The 23,183-nt window shown below is 33.1% G+C and overlaps 1 protein-coding gene across 1 annotated transcript in view; it reads right to left on the bottom strand.

Annotated features, from left to right (window-relative positions):
- Positions 1-23,183, bottom strand: part of LOC108300759 (U2 snRNP associated SURP domain containing) — a 52,776-nt gene that overhangs the window by 11,973 nt on the left and 17,620 nt on the right. The window contains exons 7-24 of the mRNA XM_017523671.2: positions 22,861-22,928; positions 22,205-22,299; positions 21,505-21,540; positions 21,338-21,420; positions 20,211-20,376; positions 19,809-20,020; positions 18,855-18,898; positions 15,603-15,707; positions 14,493-14,559; positions 14,253-14,416; positions 9,987-10,149; positions 9,567-9,646; positions 8,251-8,338; positions 7,155-7,277; positions 5,926-6,082; positions 5,080-5,175; positions 4,311-4,377; positions 2-95 (exon numbers count right to left, since the gene is read on the bottom strand). Coding sequence (XP_017379160.1) covers positions 2-95; positions 4,311-4,377; positions 5,080-5,175; positions 5,926-6,082; positions 7,155-7,277; positions 8,251-8,338; positions 9,567-9,646; positions 9,987-10,149; positions 14,253-14,416; positions 14,493-14,559; positions 15,603-15,707; positions 18,855-18,898; positions 19,809-20,020; positions 20,211-20,376; positions 21,338-21,420; positions 21,505-21,540; positions 22,205-22,299; positions 22,861-22,928 — 1,908 coding nt within the window. The remainder of the gene's footprint in view (position 1; positions 96-4,310; positions 4,378-5,079; positions 5,176-5,925; positions 6,083-7,154; positions 7,278-8,250; positions 8,339-9,566; positions 9,647-9,986; positions 10,150-14,252; positions 14,417-14,492; positions 14,560-15,602; positions 15,708-18,854; positions 18,899-19,808; positions 20,021-20,210; positions 20,377-21,337; positions 21,421-21,504; positions 21,541-22,204; positions 22,300-22,860; positions 22,929-23,183) is intronic.

Below are 23,183 nucleotides of genomic sequence, written 5' to 3'. Positions count from 1 at the left end.
CAGTCATTTCTTCTTTGATTGGATTAGAGTACAAATGATGTTCTTCAGATTTGGAACTCTGAGTATCTTCTTCATCTTCACTTTCTTCTTCTTGACTTTAGAAATAAGCAGAATACACTGTATGTCAAGGCAGCAAGAGTGTATCACATTTTATAGTCCGCATATTTTATTATTCACTGTCTTAGAGCTTAAATAACATAAGCAAAACATAATACAATTCATACCTCAAGCATTTTTTGCAAAATATTCCGTCAATATTTTATAGACAATTTTATAAAACACTTCTTTCCTCACAGAAAAAGTTTGAGCTTTAACATAAACATACTTTAATAGATTCTGCTTATGTTAATGCTATCTGTGTGCCTTCCATTTGCAACAAACTTTCCTTGCACCCGTTAAATGAAATGAATAATCAACAGTTTCTGCATACTTCACAGTTCAGAGTGATTTCAAGAAGCTTTATGTTTTCCATTCCTGAGTTACTTCACTCATATTGTGAGTAACAATATTCAAAAATATTGTACGTTCTCATTTATAAGTGAGAGTTAAGCTACGAGGATGCAAAGGCATAAGAATGATACAAGGGACTCCTGGGACTTGGAAGGATAGGAGGGGCTGAGGAATAAAAGACTATATATTGGGTACAGTGTATACTGCTCAGGGGACAGGTACACCAAAATCTCAGTAATCACCACTAAATATCCATGTAACCCAAAACCACTTGTACATCAAAAACAATGAAAATGAAAATTTAAAAAAATAAAAAAAGATTTATGTGTGCCTTTAGTAATTTCAGCAGAGCCTATAATCAATCTAGAAAACACATGAGCTTGAGTCACAGAGTTATTAGGAAATAAGCAATACAGCTAGTAAAGACCTTATGTTTAGCACATAACCTTAACAATAAAGCAATGTATACATTTCACATATTAGCAAATATAAGTATTCACATTTTAGTTGATTCTGAAAGTTGCACTGGTTCTGAGTCAGACAAGAAGAAAATAAAAACCTGAAAGACAGTCATGAGTAAGTCACTTAGGATACAAAGAAGAAAATTTTTCCTGTCCTTCCAGAAGCAGTCTAGTGGAAACACAAACAGGCAACTATGTGTAAAGCTGGTCAGTCATCAGTACTAGTACAGGAGTAACAAAGTGTTTCTGAAGCACAAGAATGAATGGGTTTTTTTAAAAAAAATGTTTTATATTCTGGGACTAGGTGGTGTGTGTGTGTGTATATTATCGTCAAATAAATCTGGGCAAAACAAGATACCCACGTACAAACAAACTCAGAATGTTTATGTATATACAAACAAAATTCCTTATAAACAATGTTGACTGTGATAACAACATTACTGGCATAACAGAACAAATGCTATTTTGCCTTTGAAACTTGAACCTTGCAAGCCCTTCTATGGTTAGTATTTGGGTACTAAGTACATTCTACAATAAGCAGAAAGATTCCTTTTAATATACATGTAGAATCATTCCTAATAATGTAAAAACAGTTATAATCAAATTCTTTCCAAATAAAGTTTAATATAGTAAGACTTTCATTGTATGAGAGAAAAATTTAAGCCAGGCAGATGAAAAGAAAGTGCAGTCAATTCGGAATCGGAAAAGATATAATATGAGAAAAATCTGATACTAGCTTTTAAATTTCTCACCTACTGGCCCTTTCTAGACATTACTAAACTGTTTTACTAACTTCATCTTCAGAACTCCACAAATCATTAATACCGCCATTACAGGCACAACTCAATACCTATATTATTAGTATTAGGAATCCTAAGTAAAAAACAACAGTTAAAAAATATTCTTTTTGGAAAAAAGAATATTTTTACCTAATATTTCCATTAATTTGTCAAAAATTTCCTAAATATAGTTTTTAATTTTTTTCAAACACAAGAATTTCCTGTTTTATGGTACATAAAATTTTACAAGTGTTTCAGATGCTTTTAAATCACTGAAGTGTGTGTGTGTTTATGTAAACAGGGATGTTTACTGAAGAATTATTCTAAGAGTCAATAAGGACGTGATTTCATTAAACTGAGTCAGTTACTATGAATCAATAATATAGCAGATATTGATTAGTTAACCAATTCTAGTCTGTTAAATTTCTTTTTTTTTTTTTTTTGCAATTTCAAATATTCCTTGGTAAACATTCTTGTATGTTTGCCCAAATGTCTGCTTTCAATCATAGATGAATACAGAATGGGTAAATAGATGGATTAAAATGGAATAATATCATTTCAATCATGGATGAATACAGAACAGGTAAATAGATGGAATTAAAATGATAAAGGTGTCACAACAGTATGTACAATAGTATTACGTCATTCATGTTCAAATAGCTATCCATGTTTTTATTTACACAGAAAGGGTCTAGATGGCTGAACAAACATTTAACCATAATACTTGACTTTTAAAATTCGCTCTATTCATGATTTAAAATATGTAAATATTTTAAATTACTACTATAATTTTTTCAAGGCCTAAGCAGTTTTTCTCAACTGGTTTTGGCCTTAGCTTTAGTCACAATTTGAGGTTCAAATCTTATCACAGCTTATTCCTCTTGTTCTTTTTTTAAAAAGACATGCAAGTTCAAGATTCTAAATTCATACAGTATTCAGTACAAATGAAACTGCTTTTGTAACTTTTCTCCAAAACGTACTTTTTTAAAAGCATATTTCTGCCACAAATCACAATATTGCCACAAAACACAGTAATTACTAGTTACAAAATCAGCCTTAAGTAAAAAGGCATTTCTGATTCAGCCACTAGAGAGTAGTAGTGAGGCATGAGAATGCCCATTCAAGGATCAGAAGCTGTATGCGAAAGGTTTTTTTTCCTTGCTTTGTACTTTCTACTTTTTTACATTATTACGATTTATCTGGAATTCCTAAGAAAAATGAAAAATCTAAAATTATACTTCTAGTGATCCAGGCTTCCATCAATGTATGATTATTCCAACATCCATGTTAAAATGTACTCATATTCCAAACATTAACACAAATATCAGTTTTACACCAATAACACTAATACCTTTATAGAAATAAAACTAATGAAACAACACTTTTTTTTCAGTTCAATGACTTTTCTACCCTGCCTTCCCCCCAAATTAAACAATTATTTTGATGAGTACATATACTACTTTTAAAGCAGTGATTCTAAAATGGTAAGATGCCACTGATAGGATCATGAACATAAAAAGGGTTCAGAAAACCACTTTTTTAAAGCAAACTGAACCAAACTGTTTCCAATTTGTGCATTCCTAAACAGCCTCAGATAGCTATTTCTAATGGCAAGCCACATCTATATTTTGTAAATATTTTGTCATAATCACTGCTGACTTGTTCTAATCATACCAACATTTCTGGAAAAACGTCATTGTAGACAGGTTTTTACCATCATATCAAACTGTGTTTCTATAACCTGGGGATTGATCACATTTTCCCAACAATCCAAATGCCCATTTATTACATCCACACAAATGCCCATATTGTGCTAGGACACACCAGCTTTCTCTTATTTGAGAACAATAAAAGAATGCAAAATTTATAAAGGCAGAAACCTGCGCTGTGTGTTTGTGATACCGTCACTTCCTACTCATAAAAAAAAAAAAAAAAAAAAAAAAAAAAAAAAAAAAAAAAAAAAAAAAAAAAAAACAAAACAAAACAAAAAAAAAAACCCCATTGCAATTTTAAAAAGTGTCAAGTACTTCCTAAAAACTACCAATACAAATTTGCAAAAGAATTTGAGAGCAGAGATGCCTACAATCACAGTGTCAAATACAAAAACAATTTTGGGGTGAGTAACAAACAGCAAAATCAAAATTATTCTTTCTCCATATTTCAAAAGAAATTTTTTTTCCCCTCTGTATTCATTCTTAGTTCTTCTGAAAGGTTTACATTTAAATAACACAATCTCCCTACTGCAATATTTTTCTTAGCAATGTACAATCCAAAAGAAAAGGAGTATAACCTTTCCTACTCACATTTTACAAACCACTTTTTGTGGAGCCCAAAACAGCATTTGATGGCAAAGGTTTGAAACAAATGCAGTTGATCAATTAGTAACTACACAGTGAGAATGTAACCTAGCATAAAAAACTCAAAAGCAAAATGAAACCAGATGCATCAAGACCAGAAAACAAAAGCTCTTTTATTCACTGGAAAACCAATGGAGAACTAAAAATAATCCTCTCACAAATTTTTTTAACAGTTAAGTTTTCCACTTCGCTATTATTTCAACTACATGAAAAGGGGAGTGTATATGAACAAGAAACAGTATATTCGAAACTTAGATTCTTACTTTTGATTTTCTTCTTCTTCTGATTCTTCATGCTGGTCAAATAATTCCCATTTAGAAGTTGTAACAGCTGAATGGAAGGAAAAGGAGAATGTAATTCCATGAGGTAAACTAGCATTTTTGCAGTAGCACAGTGGAAGCTCAAGCTTTAGAACTGAAAAGTTTGTATTACAGAAGTTTTTTTTTAATCTATGTTTATCAATTCTCTAAATGGCTATTTCTATGTGCCAAATCTCTTTCATCACACCAACAGTATAATTCAAATTCATGAAGTGACGAATAATGCCATTCTTATTTCTGTGCTGAATGTTAAGATGTATTTCATTAGAACCTAAAAACAGTAACAATTACAGATTATTGGCACTAGGATACAGGTCTAAGTAAGTGTGAAAGGCAGGTCTAAACGGCATCTAATCAGTCTAGCATTATGAGAGAGCCAAAGCTTGGTAAAAGCTTGGTTTCTCTGAAACAGACCTCTGCACATTTCTACATAGGTACAGCTTCCCATCTACGTTTGCTACTAAAATGCCTTAACCTAAAAGCTTTGCAGTGGTATCTTATTATTCTCAAAGCTTCCAAACTGAAGGACCTAAGAAAATTGTAACAGCAACACCAATCACAATAAAAGTGTACACTAGACACAAAATACGGTAACACTGAGTATTAAGGTTAAAACATGTTATAAAACATAAAAGGAAATTATATATATAAGCACACCAATAATTAATTTATAAGTACTTAATTTTAAAGTATTTATTTTACTTTTACTTACCCTGTGCTTCCAATTCAGATTCATCCACAGCTTCCCATTTTGATGGGGCAACTTTAAATATAGGCTCATTCTTCTTTGAGTCTTCGGTTGCATCCACTATTAGGGAAAGATAAGCCATTAACCCTGATGACTAGGGGATGACCCGAAGTATTAGGTTCATGGGTATTCACTATATTATTAAAAAGCAAAGTAAAATAAGGATATAGATGGACATACAGTAATACTAAGAACAATGACTAAACCAGTTCTCTGCATCTGAGGGCCAATTTTTAACAATATATATTGTATTAATTCAGGAAATACAGGTTAGTAATATATCAAGCAAGTGAAGAAGTTGAGAAGTAAAACAAATCTTTAATACCTTTACCTTTGTTTAAAATACAAAACTGCATACATTATTCAATATTTAAACATATAATTCAAATGTACCAAAGAGCTGTGTATAGTTCCTATTTTCAAAATGATTTTAAGCAGTAGGAAAACTGAAATTAGGTTAGAAAAATTAATAATAAAACACAGAACTGATAAAACCAGATGCCTAGGATTATGCATAATTTGCTTATAATTTTCTGACAATTAAGACAAAAAGAGAAACCTACTAATATTTATAGGAGGCTGATTGTCCCAATAAAATGTGACCAGAAAAAAGGCTTCTGATATATTTATTAATACAAATAAATGTATTACTGGGTATTAGAATTTTGAAAAATCAGAAATAAAAAAGTTAATAATTTGATACCTTAATGAAAAACTATAACCTTTTTTCACATCAGCATGTATGGGAAATTAGAGTTTTGGTAATCAACCTTATTAGCTAGATTTAATCGTTTTGAAATTGGAACTTACAAGGCACTCCATCAAGATCATCATCAAGACTTTTTATAGGGACTCCATCAAGATCATCGATGGGAGTAGCATCAATAGGAATTCCATCTACATCTTCCAGAGGTGCACCATCAAGCTCTTCCTCGATGGGGGCACCATCAAGGTCATCTGGTACATCCTATAGAAATGTGTACTATTATAACATGTTCCTTTGCTTGCTGAAGTCACATTGCTTATAAGATTAATTTGTAATCCAGCCAAGCCAACATACCCGGATACCCACACTACAAGGTACAATGTAAGAATATAAGGAGAATATATTCTATCACCCAGCTTGCTAAAGGAGTAGTCAGTTGTGTATTTATTTAATGTTTGCCAAGTGCTCATTGGTGCCAGGTACCATGTGAGGAAATGATGAGTAAAAACAAGTTTGGGTTCCCTGTTATACAGCCTGGTAAAGGTTTTTGTTGTTGTTTTGGGAGGTGGTGGGAACCAGGAAATCAGATAATCACAACAATATACACTTATCTGTAACTATGATAACTGCTACAGCAAAAACGCATATCATACTATTAGCATAGTTAAGTTTCACTGAAAGAGGTCAGAGAATGCTAAGTTTATGCTTGAGCTGTGATCTAAAGGGTCTCAGGCAAAGAGAAGTCCCAGAAAGAGGAAAGAACATGTATAAAGGCCAATGGTAGGTGGAAACACACATTTAAGAAACTGAAACAAGGACTATGTGGGTTGCAACAGTAAGGCCAATTAGGAAGATCCTGCAGGAGTGAAAGTGAAAACATAATAGCTGACTAGCAAGGCAGAATTAAAGATGAAGAATTCAGTAATAATTTAGGAGGTAAAAAAAGAAAACCAACAGAATAGTGATGTATATTATCTGCTATCATGTGATGCATCTTTTCATATGCACATTTACTTATATAGCTATCTTTAACAAAATAAAGTCATGCTATATATATTGCTCTATTATGTGTTTTTTCCCCAGTATTAATAATATATCATAAATCTTATTAAATAAAAACACTACTCATCAATTTTCACATAAGGACACAAGACAGAGAATTCCTGTTATATGCAATTTTTGACTCCTGGGTTCCAACAATAAAAACCCACTATTTAGTGGTAAACAATAGTATTTTTCACAAAGAAATACACTTCACATATGTAACATAGCACACCACCAAGAAACCTCCATCCCAGATACAAATTTTAAAAACCAAACACACAGTGCCTACCTCTGTTTCCTTTTCTTCAATAATATTTACAAGTCCTAAGAAAATATTTTGTAGTTTGATCAAAAATGGTTCTGGATAAATTGCCCAATCTTCCCATGCTCTGAAGCAAGTCATTACCCGTTGCTAAATAAACAGGAAACACAACAAATTTTTATTTTGGGCTATGTGTCTCAAATTTCAGTTTATGAGAATCACCATCAAGATTTGCTAAATTTGCCTTGAAACTGACAATTTTTTTAAACTTTAAAGAAAATAACTATATATCATTATCGTATTATTTTAAAAATTGTCACCTTCTAATTAAAAGAAAAAAGAAAACAAAAATAAATAAAATGAAAAATAAACAGTAACTATCTGCTCTTTATCACCTAAGGTCAGCTCCCATATCATTAGTACTACACATGAGCCACATTCCAGGAAACACTTACATAGAAACTTATGAAAACTGGAAACCTAAGTAGCCAAGTTCTGACCTAAATCCCTTATGGTCCAATGAAGTACTTCCCAATTCTAGGTAGAATTCACTTTACTCTTTATCTTCCCTAAACTTTTCTTTAAATTCTAACTTACAGTCAAAATTTAAGGTCAAAAACTTTTAAAATGGGAGTTGTCTGAATGCTGTAAAAATGGTCAGGCATCTTCCCAAACTAAAAATTTTTCTTAACAATGTCTTCTTTCCATGAAAGCACATTTACTTATTCAATAATAAGTAAAGTACTCCACTTGGCTTTTCTTAACACTGGTCTACAGCTTAAGAGGTCATAAAAAAAAATTGGTAACAGAATATACTTTCTAAACATGATTAAAATGTAAGTCTTTAATCTAGCCAAACAATATATACCATTATAAAACAAGTGATTCTTCTGGATGTTTTATGAAAAAAGACTAACATTTATAATATTTAAATAATACTTAAAACTAAAATTAAACACCTGACAAAATATCTTTAAAATTTTTGATTTTTTGATAAAAACAAAAATGACAGAATATTAAAAGAGTAATTTCTGTAACATCTAAGTTCTAAATTTATGTCTCATATTTGACCCCCCATCCACTCAAAACACTAGGGCAAAAATAGTAAAAAAATATAACGTACCTTAAAGTTTTCAGATTGTAAATGACCTTGAATTGTACGATAGGTGGCATTGAGGTCTGAAAATATCTGACATAACTTTGTTTCAAAACTGAAATTCAAATAATGCATTCTTTGAAATAAAATCTGTTTAAAATTCCTTTCTCTTTCAGTATACTAGACAATGAAAACCCCTCCCGAACTTAAAATACTTACAAATTAGTCAAAAATTAAAAATCAAGAACTAGGTGTTTAAAACCATAACTGAATTGCTTTAGCTCTTAATACTCTAAATTTTTCTCCTACAAACTCCCCAACAGTCCTAAATATTAGCTCCCTTTATTAGCAAGGAACTTTACACCTAGGATACATTGAACCATCTGGTCCAATTTATTTTATGAAACAGAAATCTTAGAAAAGTGACTCAAAAAAAAAAAAAAAAAAAAAAAAAAGCTAATAGCAGACCTAAGAATAGGACCCAGATCACTCAATTTCTTTTCAGAGTCACTTCCTAGGGAAAAGCTTTCCTGTGCCTAATTCATAAAATAAACACAGAAGGAGAGCTCTGGGGTACTGAAGAAGAGATATTCATTAATTAGAATACAGCAACATAACTTCCTTTTGCCTTAGGAAACATTAACAATGAACTAAAATCAATATACTGAGGATCAGAAGAGAATACAGACTCTATAAATAGTTAATGGTATATCTTTGGTCTCTTATGTTGGCCAGTATATACATTGTTTCAATTTATTTATTATACGAGTAGCTAGATATGCAATAAAAAAAGTTATCTTTAACACCACCTATTTGTTCTACTGTCAATAACAAAGGAAGTGATATAAAATCTTTCCCAAAAACTGGCAATTTAGCTTAAGTGTAAGCCAATTTTTTAAAACATCCGACAAACCATGAAGAAATTCAAATTAGTCTTCCCTCAGTAACCCTGAGGGGATTGGTTCCAAGACCTCCCATGGACGCCAAAATCCATAGATGCTCGAGTTCCTGATTGAAAAATGACGTAGTATTCACCTGTAACCTATGCATATCCTCCCATCTGTTAAATCGTCTCTAGGTTACTTATAGTACCTAATATAATGTAAATGCTATGTAGAGTTTTCATACTGTATTATTTTAAAAATTTCAAGGAAAAAAAGTACAGACAGAGCTTTTTTTCTGAAATACTTTCAATTTGTGGTTGATTGAATACATAGATACAGAGCCCACAGACATGGAGGGCTGACTATATTTCTTATTATTGGAGGATGTTAACAAAACAATCCTCTTTTCTGAACTCCTTACCCTTAAATGTTTTATTTCAGGAATACCATTATACTTACAATTTTCTATAATATGAAGCATTAGCAACTTTGGCTGAAGAGTTGTACAAAACATCAGAAACCAAATATAATCTGGCAATCTATAATACCAAAAGATAACACAAAATAGATTAGTATAAGGCTAATGTTTAGCTATAATTTAATAATGGCTACTAATTAGAAGAGTTACATGAACTCAGTACCACCAGAACCATGACTTGGGCAGGGATGAAATTTGTTAATTCATTTACATTTCAATTTGTTTGTAACTTGTATGTTAATGAACCTAAATTTCCAAGCAGAAGTAACATAAGACTGCATGGGAAAAATTTCATCAGTCAAGTTCTTTGTGCAAAAAGGAACCAATTCTAATCCCAAAAGATGGCAATTATCTCCCCTTTTCTTAATTAAATGTTCATAAAGAGAAATGCATTCCCATACCTTTTTAGGAAGGGGTGTCTTTAAGATGGACAATGACTCAGTAATGCAATCCACTATTTCTTCAGCAGCTTCAGCATTATTAAGACAGAAAACCATTGCATCTCCAATATCATTTTTCCTTGGAGTTAATCCCCGCAAGATTTCTTCCAATTTATCCCTCTGTCTGAACATAAATTGTTTTAACTTATAAATATTTAGATGCAATTTCAAATGTCATTGTAGCTTTTGCTGACTGATTTCTTTAAAATCTACTCATATAAAATCTGAAGACTGTAATGTATTAAGTCTGATTTGTGTTGTGTCCCCCAAAATTGTTAGAATTTTTTGAAGAACTTATATAAGAAAGAATATCCTGTAGAACTATTAAAAGATCTCAATGATGTTTTCAGCTTACAAATTAAGTAAATTTAAAATTATGGGCATTTCTTCAAGAGTCTTTAAGAATGCCCCAGTGCTACCATCCCATGATACTGAAGAACTTTCATGTTCTTTACCCCTCTTCTTTGAAGGAAGTCTATTACTTTAGCACTTCTGCCTGGGATTAGGACAGGCTAACTTTTTCTGTAAAGGAAAAGACTCATGCCTGTACAGCGGCTCATGCCTGTAATCCCAGCATTTTGGGAGGCCAAGGTGAAATCACAAGGTCAGGAGTTTGAGACCATCCTAGCCAACATGGTAAAACCCCATCTCTACTAAAAATACAAAAATTAGCCAAGCATGGTGGCAGGCACATGTAATTCCAGCTACTCAAGCGACTGAGGCAGGAGAACTGCTTGAACCCAGGAGGCAGAGGTTGCAGTGAGCCAAGATTGCACCACTGCACTCCAGCCTGGGTGACAGAGCAAGACTCTGTCTCAAAAAATATAGATAATTATTTTAGGCTTTACAGGCCATATGATCTCTATCCCACTGCTGGTATAGCTCCAAAGCAGCCAGACAACATGTAAAGGAAGAGGATTAGCTGTATTCCAATAAAACTTTATTTTCCAAAATAAGAGGCAGCCAGATTTAGCCTATGAGCTGAGTTTGCAAATCCTAGGACTACAGTGATTATGAACATATACCTTCAAAAGCAAATACACTCAAACGGTATTGCACTTCATTGGCAAATGCTCTCATAAACAATGAATGAATGCAACAAGTATTAAGATGTATAGATTGCAGTAAAGGTCACACAGGCATATCTCAGACTATGAGTTTGGTTCCAGACCACTGCAATAAACCAAATATCTCAATACAGCAAATCACACAAGTTTTTTGGTTTCCCAGTGCATGTAAAAGTTATGTTCATGCCATATTGTAAGTCTATTAAGTATGCAATAGCAGTATGTCCAAAAAAAAAATGTATATGTTATTTTAAAAATGCTCTCTTGTTAAAAACACTAACAATCATCTGAGCTCTCAGTGAGTCACAATATTTTTGTTGGTGGGTTTTGCCTCGGTGTTGATGGCTGCTAATTCATCAGGGTGTTGGTACCTTAAGGTTAGGGTGGCTGCAGCAATTTCTTAAATAACAATGAAGTTTGCTGCATCAAGTGACACTTCTCAACACAGGGGATTTCTCTGTAGCATGAGATGCTGTTTGTTAACATTTTACCCAGAGGAGAACTTCTTTCGAAATTGCAGTCAATCCTCTCAAACCACGCACTACTTTATCAACTAAGTTTATGTAAAATTCTAAATCCTTTCATTTCAACAATGTTCACAGTTTTTTCATCAGAAGTAGATTTCATCTCAAGAAACCACTTAATTTGCTCATCCCTAAGAAGCATCTCCTCACTCTGATATTAAAGTTTTATCATGAGATCACAGCAATTCAGTCGTGTCTTTGGGCTCTACTTCTAATTCTAGTTCCCTTGCTACTTCTACCATATCTGGAGTTACTTCCTCTACTAAAGTCTTGAATCCCTCAAAGTCATCCATGAAGGTTAGAATTAACTTCTTTCAAGCTCCTGTTAATGTTGACTTTATTTTACATACGAAGAAAAAACTGAAATGGATTTTTAAGATTTTTATTTATTTATGTTTAATAGAGACAGGGTCTCACTATATTGCTCAGGCTGGTCTTGAACTCCTGGACTCAAAGCTATCCTCCTGCCTCGGCCTCCCACAGCGCTGGGATTACAGGACTGGGCCATCACACCTGGCCCACAAATGTTCTTAATGGCATTTGGAATGGTAAATGCTTTCCACAAGGTTTCTAACTGACTTCTTCCCAGAACCATTGGAGGAATCACTATCTATGGCAGCTAGAGCCTTATAAAATATATTTCTCAAGTAAGACTTAAAGGTCAGAATTACTCCTTGATCAATGGGATACAGAATGGATAATGTGTTACCAGGCATGAAAACAACATTACTCTCTTTGTACATCTCTATCAGAGATCATAGGTGATCAGGTACATTGTCAATGAGTAGTAATATTTTGAAAAAAAAATCATTTTCCTGAACGGGTCTCAATAATGGGCTTAAAATATTCAGTAAACCATGCTATAAACAAATATGCTGCCATCCAGGCTTTGTTGTTCCATTTATAAAGCACCAGCAGAGTGGATTTAGTGTAGTTCTTAATGGTCCTAGGATTTTTGGAATAGTAAATGAGCACTGGCTTCAGCTTACCAGGTGCATTAGCCCCTAATAAGAGAGTTAGCCAGTCCTTTGAAACTTTTAAGCCAGGCAGTGGCTTCCCCTCTCTAGCTGTAAGTTCTAAATGGCATTTTCTTACAATAAAAGGCGATTCTGTCTACACTGAAAATATAATGAAGTGTAGCCACCTTCATCAGTGACCTCAGATCTTCTGGATAATTTGCTACAGCATCTACACCAGCACTTACTGCTTCACCTTGAACTTTTATATTATGAAGATGGCTTCCTTCCTTAAACCTCAGGAACCAATCTCTGCTAGCTTCAAATTTTTGTTCTGGAGTTTCCTCACCTCTGTTTCCAAAGAACTCAAGAGAGTTTGGGCCTTGCTCAGGATTAGGTTTTGGCATAAGGGAATGCTACGGCTGGTCTGATCTTCTATACAGACCACCAAAACTTTCTATCAGTAATAAGACTGTTTTGCTTCCTAATCAATCATTTGTTCACTGAAGCAGCACTTTTAGTTTTCTTTAAAAACTCTTCCTCTGCATTCATAACGTGGCTTACTGTTTGGTGCAAGAGGCTTAGCTTTCAACCTGTCTCATCTTTTGAGACGCCTTCCTAACTAAGCTTAATCATTCTAGCTTTTGATTTAATGTGAGAGAAGTGAGACTCTTCCTTTCACTTGGACACTTAAGGCCATTGTGGGATTATTAATTGGCCTAATTCCAATAGTATTGTGTCTCAGGAAATAGTGAGGCCTAAAGAGAAGGAAAGATGATGGGAAAACAGCTGGGCACTGGAGCAGTCAGAATACACATTTTTCTATTTAAGTTCATCTTCTTTATATGACCATAGTTTGTGGTGCCACAAAACAATCAAAGATCGCTGATTACCATAACAGATATAATAATAATGAAAAAGTTTGAGCTACTGTGAGAATTATGAAAATGTGACAGACATGAAGCAAGCACATGCTGTTTGAAAAATAATGCCAACAGACTTGATATACGGTTGCCACAAACTTTCAATTTATAAAAAACACTATCTCTAGAGCACAGTGAGTCAAAGCACAATAAAACTAGGTATGTATATATTTAATTCTATACTCTAAAAATGCTTTTAGCCTTTTTTTTCCCATGAGGTATATAGGATGTCCTCTGAACATTTAATAAATATGTTTCTGTTTCTTAAATCAACTAGCTGCACTGTACAATTGCTGTGAGACCAATAATAGCACACACTTCATGATGGCCATCTCACAGCTCACCACACATGGCAAATTAAGTGTGAAAATTATCATGAAGAGGCTTTGCATAGCCAACATTTGATCCCACTAGCCACACGATAGTTTTTCCTCTTTATATTGCATTCAGAGAAGAAAGAATTCTAGAGGTCCCCAAATAGTTTCTGTAAGAATCTAAAGTACTCCAATGCTAAAGAAAAAAGTCAATCATATTTAAGAGATCATCACTAATTTTATCAGGAGAAAAATCAAGGACAATAGGGCACACACCTATACTTGCTAAGATGTTTAAAATTATAAAGCACATGAAAGATGTTGCTATTTTAAACATTCACAAGTGAAAAAAATTTATTTTAGGGTTAACATCTTAATACGACTATTAAAGCAACCATTACAGTGTTTTATCTAATATATAATAGAAATGAAAAAGATCTTACTCTTCTTTAAGTGCTCCCTTTTTACTAGGTTCCTCTACAAAAGCTTCTGTTTCTTGCTCTTCTGACATTCCATGCAAATATGGATTTAATGGTGGTGGCCTCCAAAAAGATCCATTTTTGAACATACGAAAATCTTCTGTCCGCCATTTAGTTGGAGAATCTCCCTAACAAACATTTAGAGTTATTATAAATGTCTAACAACTCAGAGTCAAAATTTAAAAAGTAACTGATTCTACTTGCCTGCAGAATAGAATAAAGCTTCCACCTATAGTAAACATGGGCTGGTGTCTGGTTTTCAAATAAGAACCTAAACAAAACACAAAAAAAAACATTAAACATCATATTCTCTAAAAAAAAGAGCTATCTTCAATTAAGTATAAATAAATGAAAAACACTATTTGCCTATTTAGTTATAAGTAAAACAAGGATCTCTAAAAACCCCACCCGCTGCCATCCAATACCTATCCCCTTTCCCTTACCCCAGCCCTAGACTGCCTAAGTGACTGGCATTAATACTCAAAAGACATGCATCATGCCGAGTCTTATGATCATTTTCATTAATACTGTATCTGGCAATGGAGAGATTTTCCCAATATATAATTAGAAAAGCAGTGATTTTGCACTACTTAAAGAGTGTTAGTATCTTAGGGTACTGTGACAATTCAGATGATTAAGCAATTTATTTTAAAACTCATTTGTTCAACTGTGTCTCACTTATGATTATGCCATTGAAAAAGCATAATGAAATCCTCCTAGAGAATGCTAAAAAACAATACTATTTAATTAACCAAATCAAAATCTTACAGAAAATTGGTCTCAATACATTCTACTCTGATTACTACTGCTTCTGATTCCACTGCAGAACTAATCCCATACTTTTAGAACTTTATTCTTGGAAATATTTTTAATTCCAAGAAATTAAAAGTAGTTTTAAAATGCATGGCTGAAGATAAACCAAATACAGTAAAAACATACATTGTAATAATATTTGGCCTTAAAAAGAAATCCCGAGACATGCTATAATATAGATGAATCCTGAGGACATTATGCTAAGTGACATAAGCCAGTCACGAAAGTACAAATATTGTATGACTATAGTCATATGAGTTTACCTAGAGTAATCAAATTCCTAAGAGCCAGAAAGCAGAATGGCAGTTGCCAGGGGCTAAGGAGCCAGAGGACTGAGGAGTTCCTGTTTCACGGCTACAGAGTTTCAGTTTCGGAAGATGAAAAAACTTCTGGAGATGGATGGTGGTGATCATTGCACAACAATGTGAATGTACTTAATACCACACTTAAAAATGGTTAAAATGAGAAATCTTATGTTACATATTTTTTAAAAATGCACACCTGAACATAGGATTGTTGATTTCTCTGTTCATAATCATAGCTTCAAACATTGGCCCTTCACGTACAACAAACTCTATCATTCGATGTATCAGGGCGAGCAAATTCCTACAACAACAACACAGTTAAAGAAAATGGATTCAGACCTACCACTATATAAAACTACACTTGACCTAAGTTACTATAATTGTGCAGAAAATGATTATTCTGATGGCTAACACCAAATTTAATACCAAAAAAGTAACCTGGAGCATATGTTAATGCCTTGTGCATTAAGAGGGTGTGGGGCAGTGGGAGTAGGGAAGTGGGAGGGGATGGAAAGGTGAAGGAGGGTAGGAAACCACAATACAGCCTCATAATAATATTTAATTTTCTAAATGTCACTTAATTTTATTTTCCAAAAGCAAAACATTAAATTATAAATCACAACTAATTGGAAAGCTGCAAATATTAATATATAAAATCAGTAACTTAAAAGCCTACATGTTATTATATCCATCTAGAAATTTATACACTATCTCAGTTTAAAACAAAAAAATTCCTAAACCAAGCACTTTTGTGGTGCTACTGAAATGTTATAACCATGGCTATAATTTATAAAAATGCAAAACTATTTAACAAGTTTAAGGCCTGATTTAATAAAAAAAAAAAAAAAATCCATCCAACTCCTGTGTTTTTCTGGTACACATATACCAGATGGAGTTTTTATTAAATCTGACCTTTAATGAGGCAACATCCCTTTGGACCACACTTCAAACTAGTTCACAATTCATGAAATGGAGAATTCTGCCTGTATATTACTTTTTCCCCTCCAAAACAACAGATTGATATGCCTATACACTATCAATCAACAAAGAAATTATGTTGCCAAAGCCTTAAGTGAATGGAGTACTACTCTTTCTAAAATATTGCAAAATGGGGCACATGATGAGATGTCCTTCCCATTTTCCGTAACAATTATTTTCCAATATTTTGCCAAAAATAAACACATGTGAGTAATTTTTTAGTACAGTCATTTTACTGACTGAACTCATTGTAAGTCTTTATTTTTAAAATCTGAGGCTGGGTCCTTAAATTGTGATACTTTATTAGACTCCAAACATAATTTTGGACATTGATCATGGTGTCAAGCAAAAATGACTCAGCTTATTTATAAGCTGCTTTTGATTTCTTATTTCACCAGTCCCCCAGCATATACAGTTGGCAAGTAACAATCAGGAAAAGCAAAAGGATATTGGCTCTTGGTACAAGGCACACACTAAATTACACCTTCAGCATTCCCAGCTCAAATTACGTTCATATAACTGCTAGAATGTAAATAAATATACAGTTACAAAACAAGACAGACTTTTTTGGCCCTATAATGCCCTATTTCAGAGTACATGAACAAGAAAATCACCTATCTCATGATGACTATAATTATTTTCTCATAGCTTTCAAGCAAACCTACTTCAAAGAAAATCTGTACATAGTAAAAAAAATTTAAGCCTAAAGGAAGTAAAAAAAAAATTGCATCACAGTGTAAATCTTTAAAAAGGGGAAATTATACATTTGAAACTACTAATTCAACCTCAAATTGTTAAAACAAAAAAACTAAAAGCATTGCTTAATTTTTAATTTAAAAATTATTTTTCTTTCGCAGAAGTAATTGCTCTGCAAATATGCAGTTCTTCAGCATTCATATGGTTAATGACATTATTTTGAAGAAAGGGAGATAATGTAAAGTTATGATTCAATTCCAAAACTCCCACTGATATGAGCCAAATTAAAGCTAAGGGAAATTTTATGTATAAGACTAATTACTCAGTGAACAAATGTTACACATCCAGAAACTTGTGTGAATTAAGTCAAAAGCAACTTGACTTCAGTATTAAAGATAGATAACAAGTTTAAAAACAAAGGATTCATCCTAATGGTGAGTGAAGATTTTCGGCAAAATGCATTCTCAAAATATTGTTTAAAAATAAGCTAAGCCACATGTAAAGCTACTACTAGATATGTGCTTTTTTTTGAATGCTACAAAAATACTATTCTGTGAATGTTTTTATCAGTGGTGAAATATCCACTATAGTTTTAAACAGGCTTGTAACTGATAAATCTATTTTTAGAAAATTAAAAGTTTGTTAAGTATTTTTAAAATGTTTCATGATTATTTAAAATCAAAATCTGACAATTAATTGTTACAACTTGACTTCAAGATTACTAAAGAACTGTAATCACATTCTTCTTCCTTAAGGGATTGTGTTTATTTTAGAAATGGTGACTTTTCTATTAGAATAAAAGAGTGTAGTACAAAAAGATGATATGTTTAAAGTGCATTATTTCATTATAAAATGGTAGTTATCTTATTCTGGGCAACAACAACCAAAAAAAAAAAAATTGTCTCTCAGTTATAATAAAACCACATTTATTGGAGTCGATCGTACCAATGTCTGGTCAAAAACTGTATACTTTCCCAATCCATCCCATGATGTTTTCCTGGTCCCCCGCTGCCGCAGACAGTTCAGCTGGTGTTGCTCACCAAGGCCAATGTCAAAGAGAATTTGGTATTCTTTTGTGTTCATTTATTATTCAACCAGTGTTGTGTTCCTGTGTTTGGGAAAAGGCTTAGCTTGACTGAGCAAGAGCATACCTATAGCATGAATTCTTCTGCTTTAATATAGTGTGTTGAAAGAGAAAAAAAGGAAGAAAGGAAAATAAAAGAATTCCAAATATCTTTGTTATCATGAAAAGAAAGTTTCTAGTATGTCCAGTGTTCATGACAATAACAGGAATTTCTTCTTAAAATCAATTGGGGAAAAAAAAAACCACAAAGCTATGCCTTAAGTAAGGAGAACTCAAACCAAGGTTATATATTAAATGCAGATAATTCAGAAAACAAAAAAAAATTAACAACAGATTGGGTCAAACTGTAATGTAATCTGAAATTTACGATACATTTAAAACACCTATTTTCCCATTGCAATAGTCTATCATTATTAGACCAACGACTCCAAATCAGAGCTAATAAATACATTCTAACTACTCAAACTATAAACATTCCCTACAGTGCTAACAATAAAAACAAAAAAGGTATTGACATAAAATTTCAAAGTATACAAAAGTTTGTTAAATTTGACACATCCCCCAAAAAATTACTGGAAAGGAACCATTGCTCAGTCAAGATACTACCTTTTCCTCAACACCATTTCTTTTTAAATTCAGAAGGGGATATTGTCTATATTTAGATCAGTAATAATAAAGAAAAACATGTACCTTTCTGTTGGGATAACCACTTTGACTATGGCTTGCGACAGAGTCTGTATATGAAGTCACATCAGATAATAAACATAGAATATGTGAGTATTGTTAACAAGTAACAAGCAAAAATATACATATGCATTGAAAATACTACATATCTAATCACAAGTTTTGCAGGCAATCACTGCATTTGAAGTCATTATACAGTAAGCAATTACATAAATGCAAATGGATGTGTTCAGTGAACAATAAATGTTCACCAAATGCAAAGAATCAGAACATTCCTGCCAGAATGCACACCAATGCACTGAAATAGGTACTACACTGAGAATTATCAGATAAAGATTTTAATTTGTGAAATAATTAACTGTTTGCCTGACCATACAGTTCGCTACTTTGTTCCCAAGCCTTTAAAACCAGCCCTGTCATTTTAAGTGTAATTAATTCATAATAGAACCAACAAATTCTTTTAACTTGAAATTAAGTTGGTTTTATGTTTACTAGAAAGAAAATACTCACCCTTTGCTTTTACTAGATTAACTTTTTTAAAAACCACGTAAATCTTCTCAAATATTCTAATACCTCAGACCTAACTGCCATCCAAACAATAACTACTTAGGAAGTCTTTCTAATTGAAATGTCACTTAACCAAATATAAAGTATCACTTACTCAGAACAAAGTAAATTTAGATACTACACTTAAGCAAATCTGGATACAACACTGGACAAAGGAAAAAAAAACTTAACGAGTGGTCAAAAAAGGAATGGTAGCCACAAATAAAAATATGACCCAGTATTTCAAACATAGGGTTTCCATGGGCTAAGGCAGGGAACACATCTACTTATTTCTTTAAAAGTTGCCATAAAAGAATTACACACACTTTTTCTATAAAATTGTTGAAAAGAAATACTACCACAGCTTTAGTATTTACAAATTAGATTCAGGCTTATGTCCATTTTTTAAATTACCTTCTCAAAATCCTCTTTGTTTTTAGGTGGTGGTAACATAGGAGCATTAGGGTTTTTTAACCGCTCTCTAGGCTGCGCATTAAAAGGCAGTCCGGATGGAGGTGGGGGAAGCGTATGTTCCATCATAGAAGGCGGAATGTATATTGGATGTGGAGGAATAGGTACAGCTTTACCCCAACCTAACTTCATTTCAAAAGACATAATCATTTTTCCTACAAGAAAGAAATGAAAGGTCACTTTGTTAACTCTCGAAAGTTTCCAAATAAAACTTTTCTGGTAAGTTGAAATAATATTAATTTTAGCCCTTCCATTTCAGGTCCATTCCTTCCTGGTTTTTGTAAATACATTTCCAAACCAAAGAAATATCTGAATTTTATAAATGGTTAATAAAATCATTCTTACCATTCAAATTTTTTAAAGCTCTTTCAGCATCTCTTCTATTCATAAAGGCCACAAAGCCACAATTTCTCTCTCTGGCTCTTTCTTCATCAGTTCTAGGCCACATAATTTTCACACTGGCTAACGGTCCAAATCGTCCAAATTCTTGGCACAGCATTTCTTCATTCATCTATTAAAAGGGATAAAAGATTTTTATTATGCAAAAAAGGGAAAAGAAAAAATTATTTTCAGAAAACAAAGTAGTTTTTACAAAACTAAAAGCAACATAGCAACACGCTACAATTTTCCATTCAAGTACCAGGAACTCTACACAAGTAAAATCCCGTGTGGGGCATTCATAAATCATTTCACACTAGAAATATTCTGGTTTATTTATTTAAGATGCCAGGGTGGAGCAGCTCAGTGGATGGAGAAATCAAAATCACTTTTATTCCCCATCTTCCTTTGCTGCATGGTCCTGGATCTAAGTAAGGTGTTTTATAGTAATGATTTATTTAGGTACTTAGTAACATTTTTCAAGCAGGCGTGGTTAGTACATTTAAGTTAAGGAGGAAATATTTACTGACAATGAAGAAAAAAGAGAATCTAATCATCTGTTCTCCCTCTAACACTCAACTACCCATGTAATCAAATGCAGAGAAAACAAATAGCAAAAATGCAAAATATAATTTTTATTAACAGCCTAACATGTATTACCACTACTACATTCTCCATTAACATAATCAACAGCATCAATGAAGGAAAAGAATTAAAATATAAAATTTTATCTATTATACTAGTTTGCTACTATGAGAAGAAAAAGGGATTCCACAAGGAAACAAGTATGCATCAGAAGTGGATAGTCTCAAAATATGATTCATCACTGGTAATACTCTATTTAATAATAAAATCAGCACCTAGTAAAACACTGCATATTCAGAGTTCAATCTCGTTACCAAAAGAGGAAACAAGAAGATGTGGCAAGACAATCTGGGCCATACCAGTAAGTCTCAGCTTTACAAAACAACTCTTGACTATCCAGTTCCATCAGATTTGCCAGCTTCAGAATCTTGATTTTATTTGTTTGACTGACAAAGTAGTTTTCTTCCAAAAGCATAAAGCGTATCAACATTCATCTTACTCAATATTACCTGTGGATTAATGTTTCCAAGGTATAAATTAGTAGTGCTTGGATCTCCTACATCATGTGAGCCAGGTGCGTAATCATCAAGAACTGGGGAAATAAAAACATAATTATAACCTGCAAAATATAAAGTTGGGACAATTTATCGATAAAAAGAGCAAAAAACTGTATTACCACCAGATGATCTATTTCTCCTTGAAGGCGCGTCCACTTAAAAGGGAGGAAAGAAAACAATTACTAGTTTTTAGAATACAGTAGTCCCCTCTTATCCTTGTCTGTTTTTCCCAGTTTGTTACCCAAGGTACATGTAAGATATTTCTGAGACACAAAAAGACCACATTCACATAACTTTTTTTTTTTTTTTTTTTTTGAGACAGACTCTCCATCTATAGCCCAGGATGGAGTACAATGGCATGATCTCGGCTCACTGCAAACTCCACCTCCTAGGTTCACGTAATTCTTCTGCCTCAGCCTCCCAAGTAGCTGGGATTATAGGCATGCAGCACCATGCCTGACTAATTTTGTATTTTTAGTAGAGACCAGGTTTCACCATGTTGGCCAGGGTGGTCTCAAGCTTCTGACCTTAGGTAATCTGCCCACCTCGGCCTCCCAAAGTGCTGGGATTACACATAACTTTTATTTCAGTATATTGTTACAATTGTTCTATTACTTATTGTTCTATTACTTCATCTCTTACTGTGCCTAATTTACAAATTAAACTTTACCACAGCTATAAACATGTAGGGGAAAGGATAGTATATATCCATGGTTTCAGGCATCCACTGATGGGCCTTGGAATGTAACCCCCCATGGATAAGGTGGAAACTACTGTAATTAATCAAAAACATACACATTAAAAATAAATGTCACTTACTAGAACGACGCTGACCATCAGAATCTGATTGAGGAGGTTCAAATCGACTTAATCTGCCTTTTGTTTTATGTCTCTCATCACGCTCTTCTTGAATTCTGTTGAAAATATTTACAATCACTTAAAAGGAGCCAAAATTTATTCATTCACATTTATGAATAGCACTTATCAAATTACTATCATCAAATAACTAGAAATATATGTAACTAAATACTGGTACTGATAACCAAGATTAGAGAGTCCCTCAGCTATACTACAACCATGAAGAAATTTCTGATATATCACACTACCAATGGAATACAAAGCCTACTTTAAAGGTGAGGAGGAAATTCAACACTAAAACCACTGAATTTGTTTCTTGCTAAGTCTGACTGCCCCTCACTCCCATCCTAGTGAGTATACTGTTTCCACTGCAAACAGGATTCTGGATGTTAAATACATCAATTGAACTGAATCTTCATCATGCAAACAACCCAGGTGCTGGATTAAATGCTAATTTATTTTCAAAGATACCCCACAAAATATCATCATAATATCTAAAACAATCTCATAGAAAATTGGCTAACAATAACTGGTACAGTATATTCTTTATACTTGCATCTGTTTATGTATCAGCTCAATACACCTATGATAATTATTCTCCACATTATAAAACTTACTGCTTTAATTCTTCTTTGAAGAGCTCCAAATTGCTTTTTTTCTTTTCTTTCTCTCCTTTTTTAAGTGGCTATAAAAGATACGTACGACAAGTTATACTTCAAACAAAAGGTTAAGCAAAACTAATGATTCAATAAGAGCCTTTTTATATCATTTCAGTACAAATTATATGTTCTAATTATTTAAATTAAAACGAAAGAATGCTGGCCAGGTGCGGTGGCTCAAGCCTGTAATCCCAGCACTTTGGGAGGCCGAGGCGGGTGGATCACGAGGTCAAGAGATCGAGACCATCCTGGTCAACATGGTGAAACCCCGTCTCTACTAA

The sequence above is a fragment of the Cebus imitator genome, unplaced genomic scaffold, assembly GCF_001604975.1.
Source record: "Cebus imitator isolate Cc_AM_T3 unplaced genomic scaffold, Cebus_imitator-1.0 Scaffold30, whole genome shotgun sequence".
In the NCBI taxonomy this organism is placed as follows: Eukaryota; Metazoa; Chordata; class Mammalia; order Primates; family Cebidae; genus Cebus; species Cebus imitator.
Note: the sequence above shows the minus strand (reverse complement) of the source record. Positions and strands in the feature narration are given on the sequence as shown.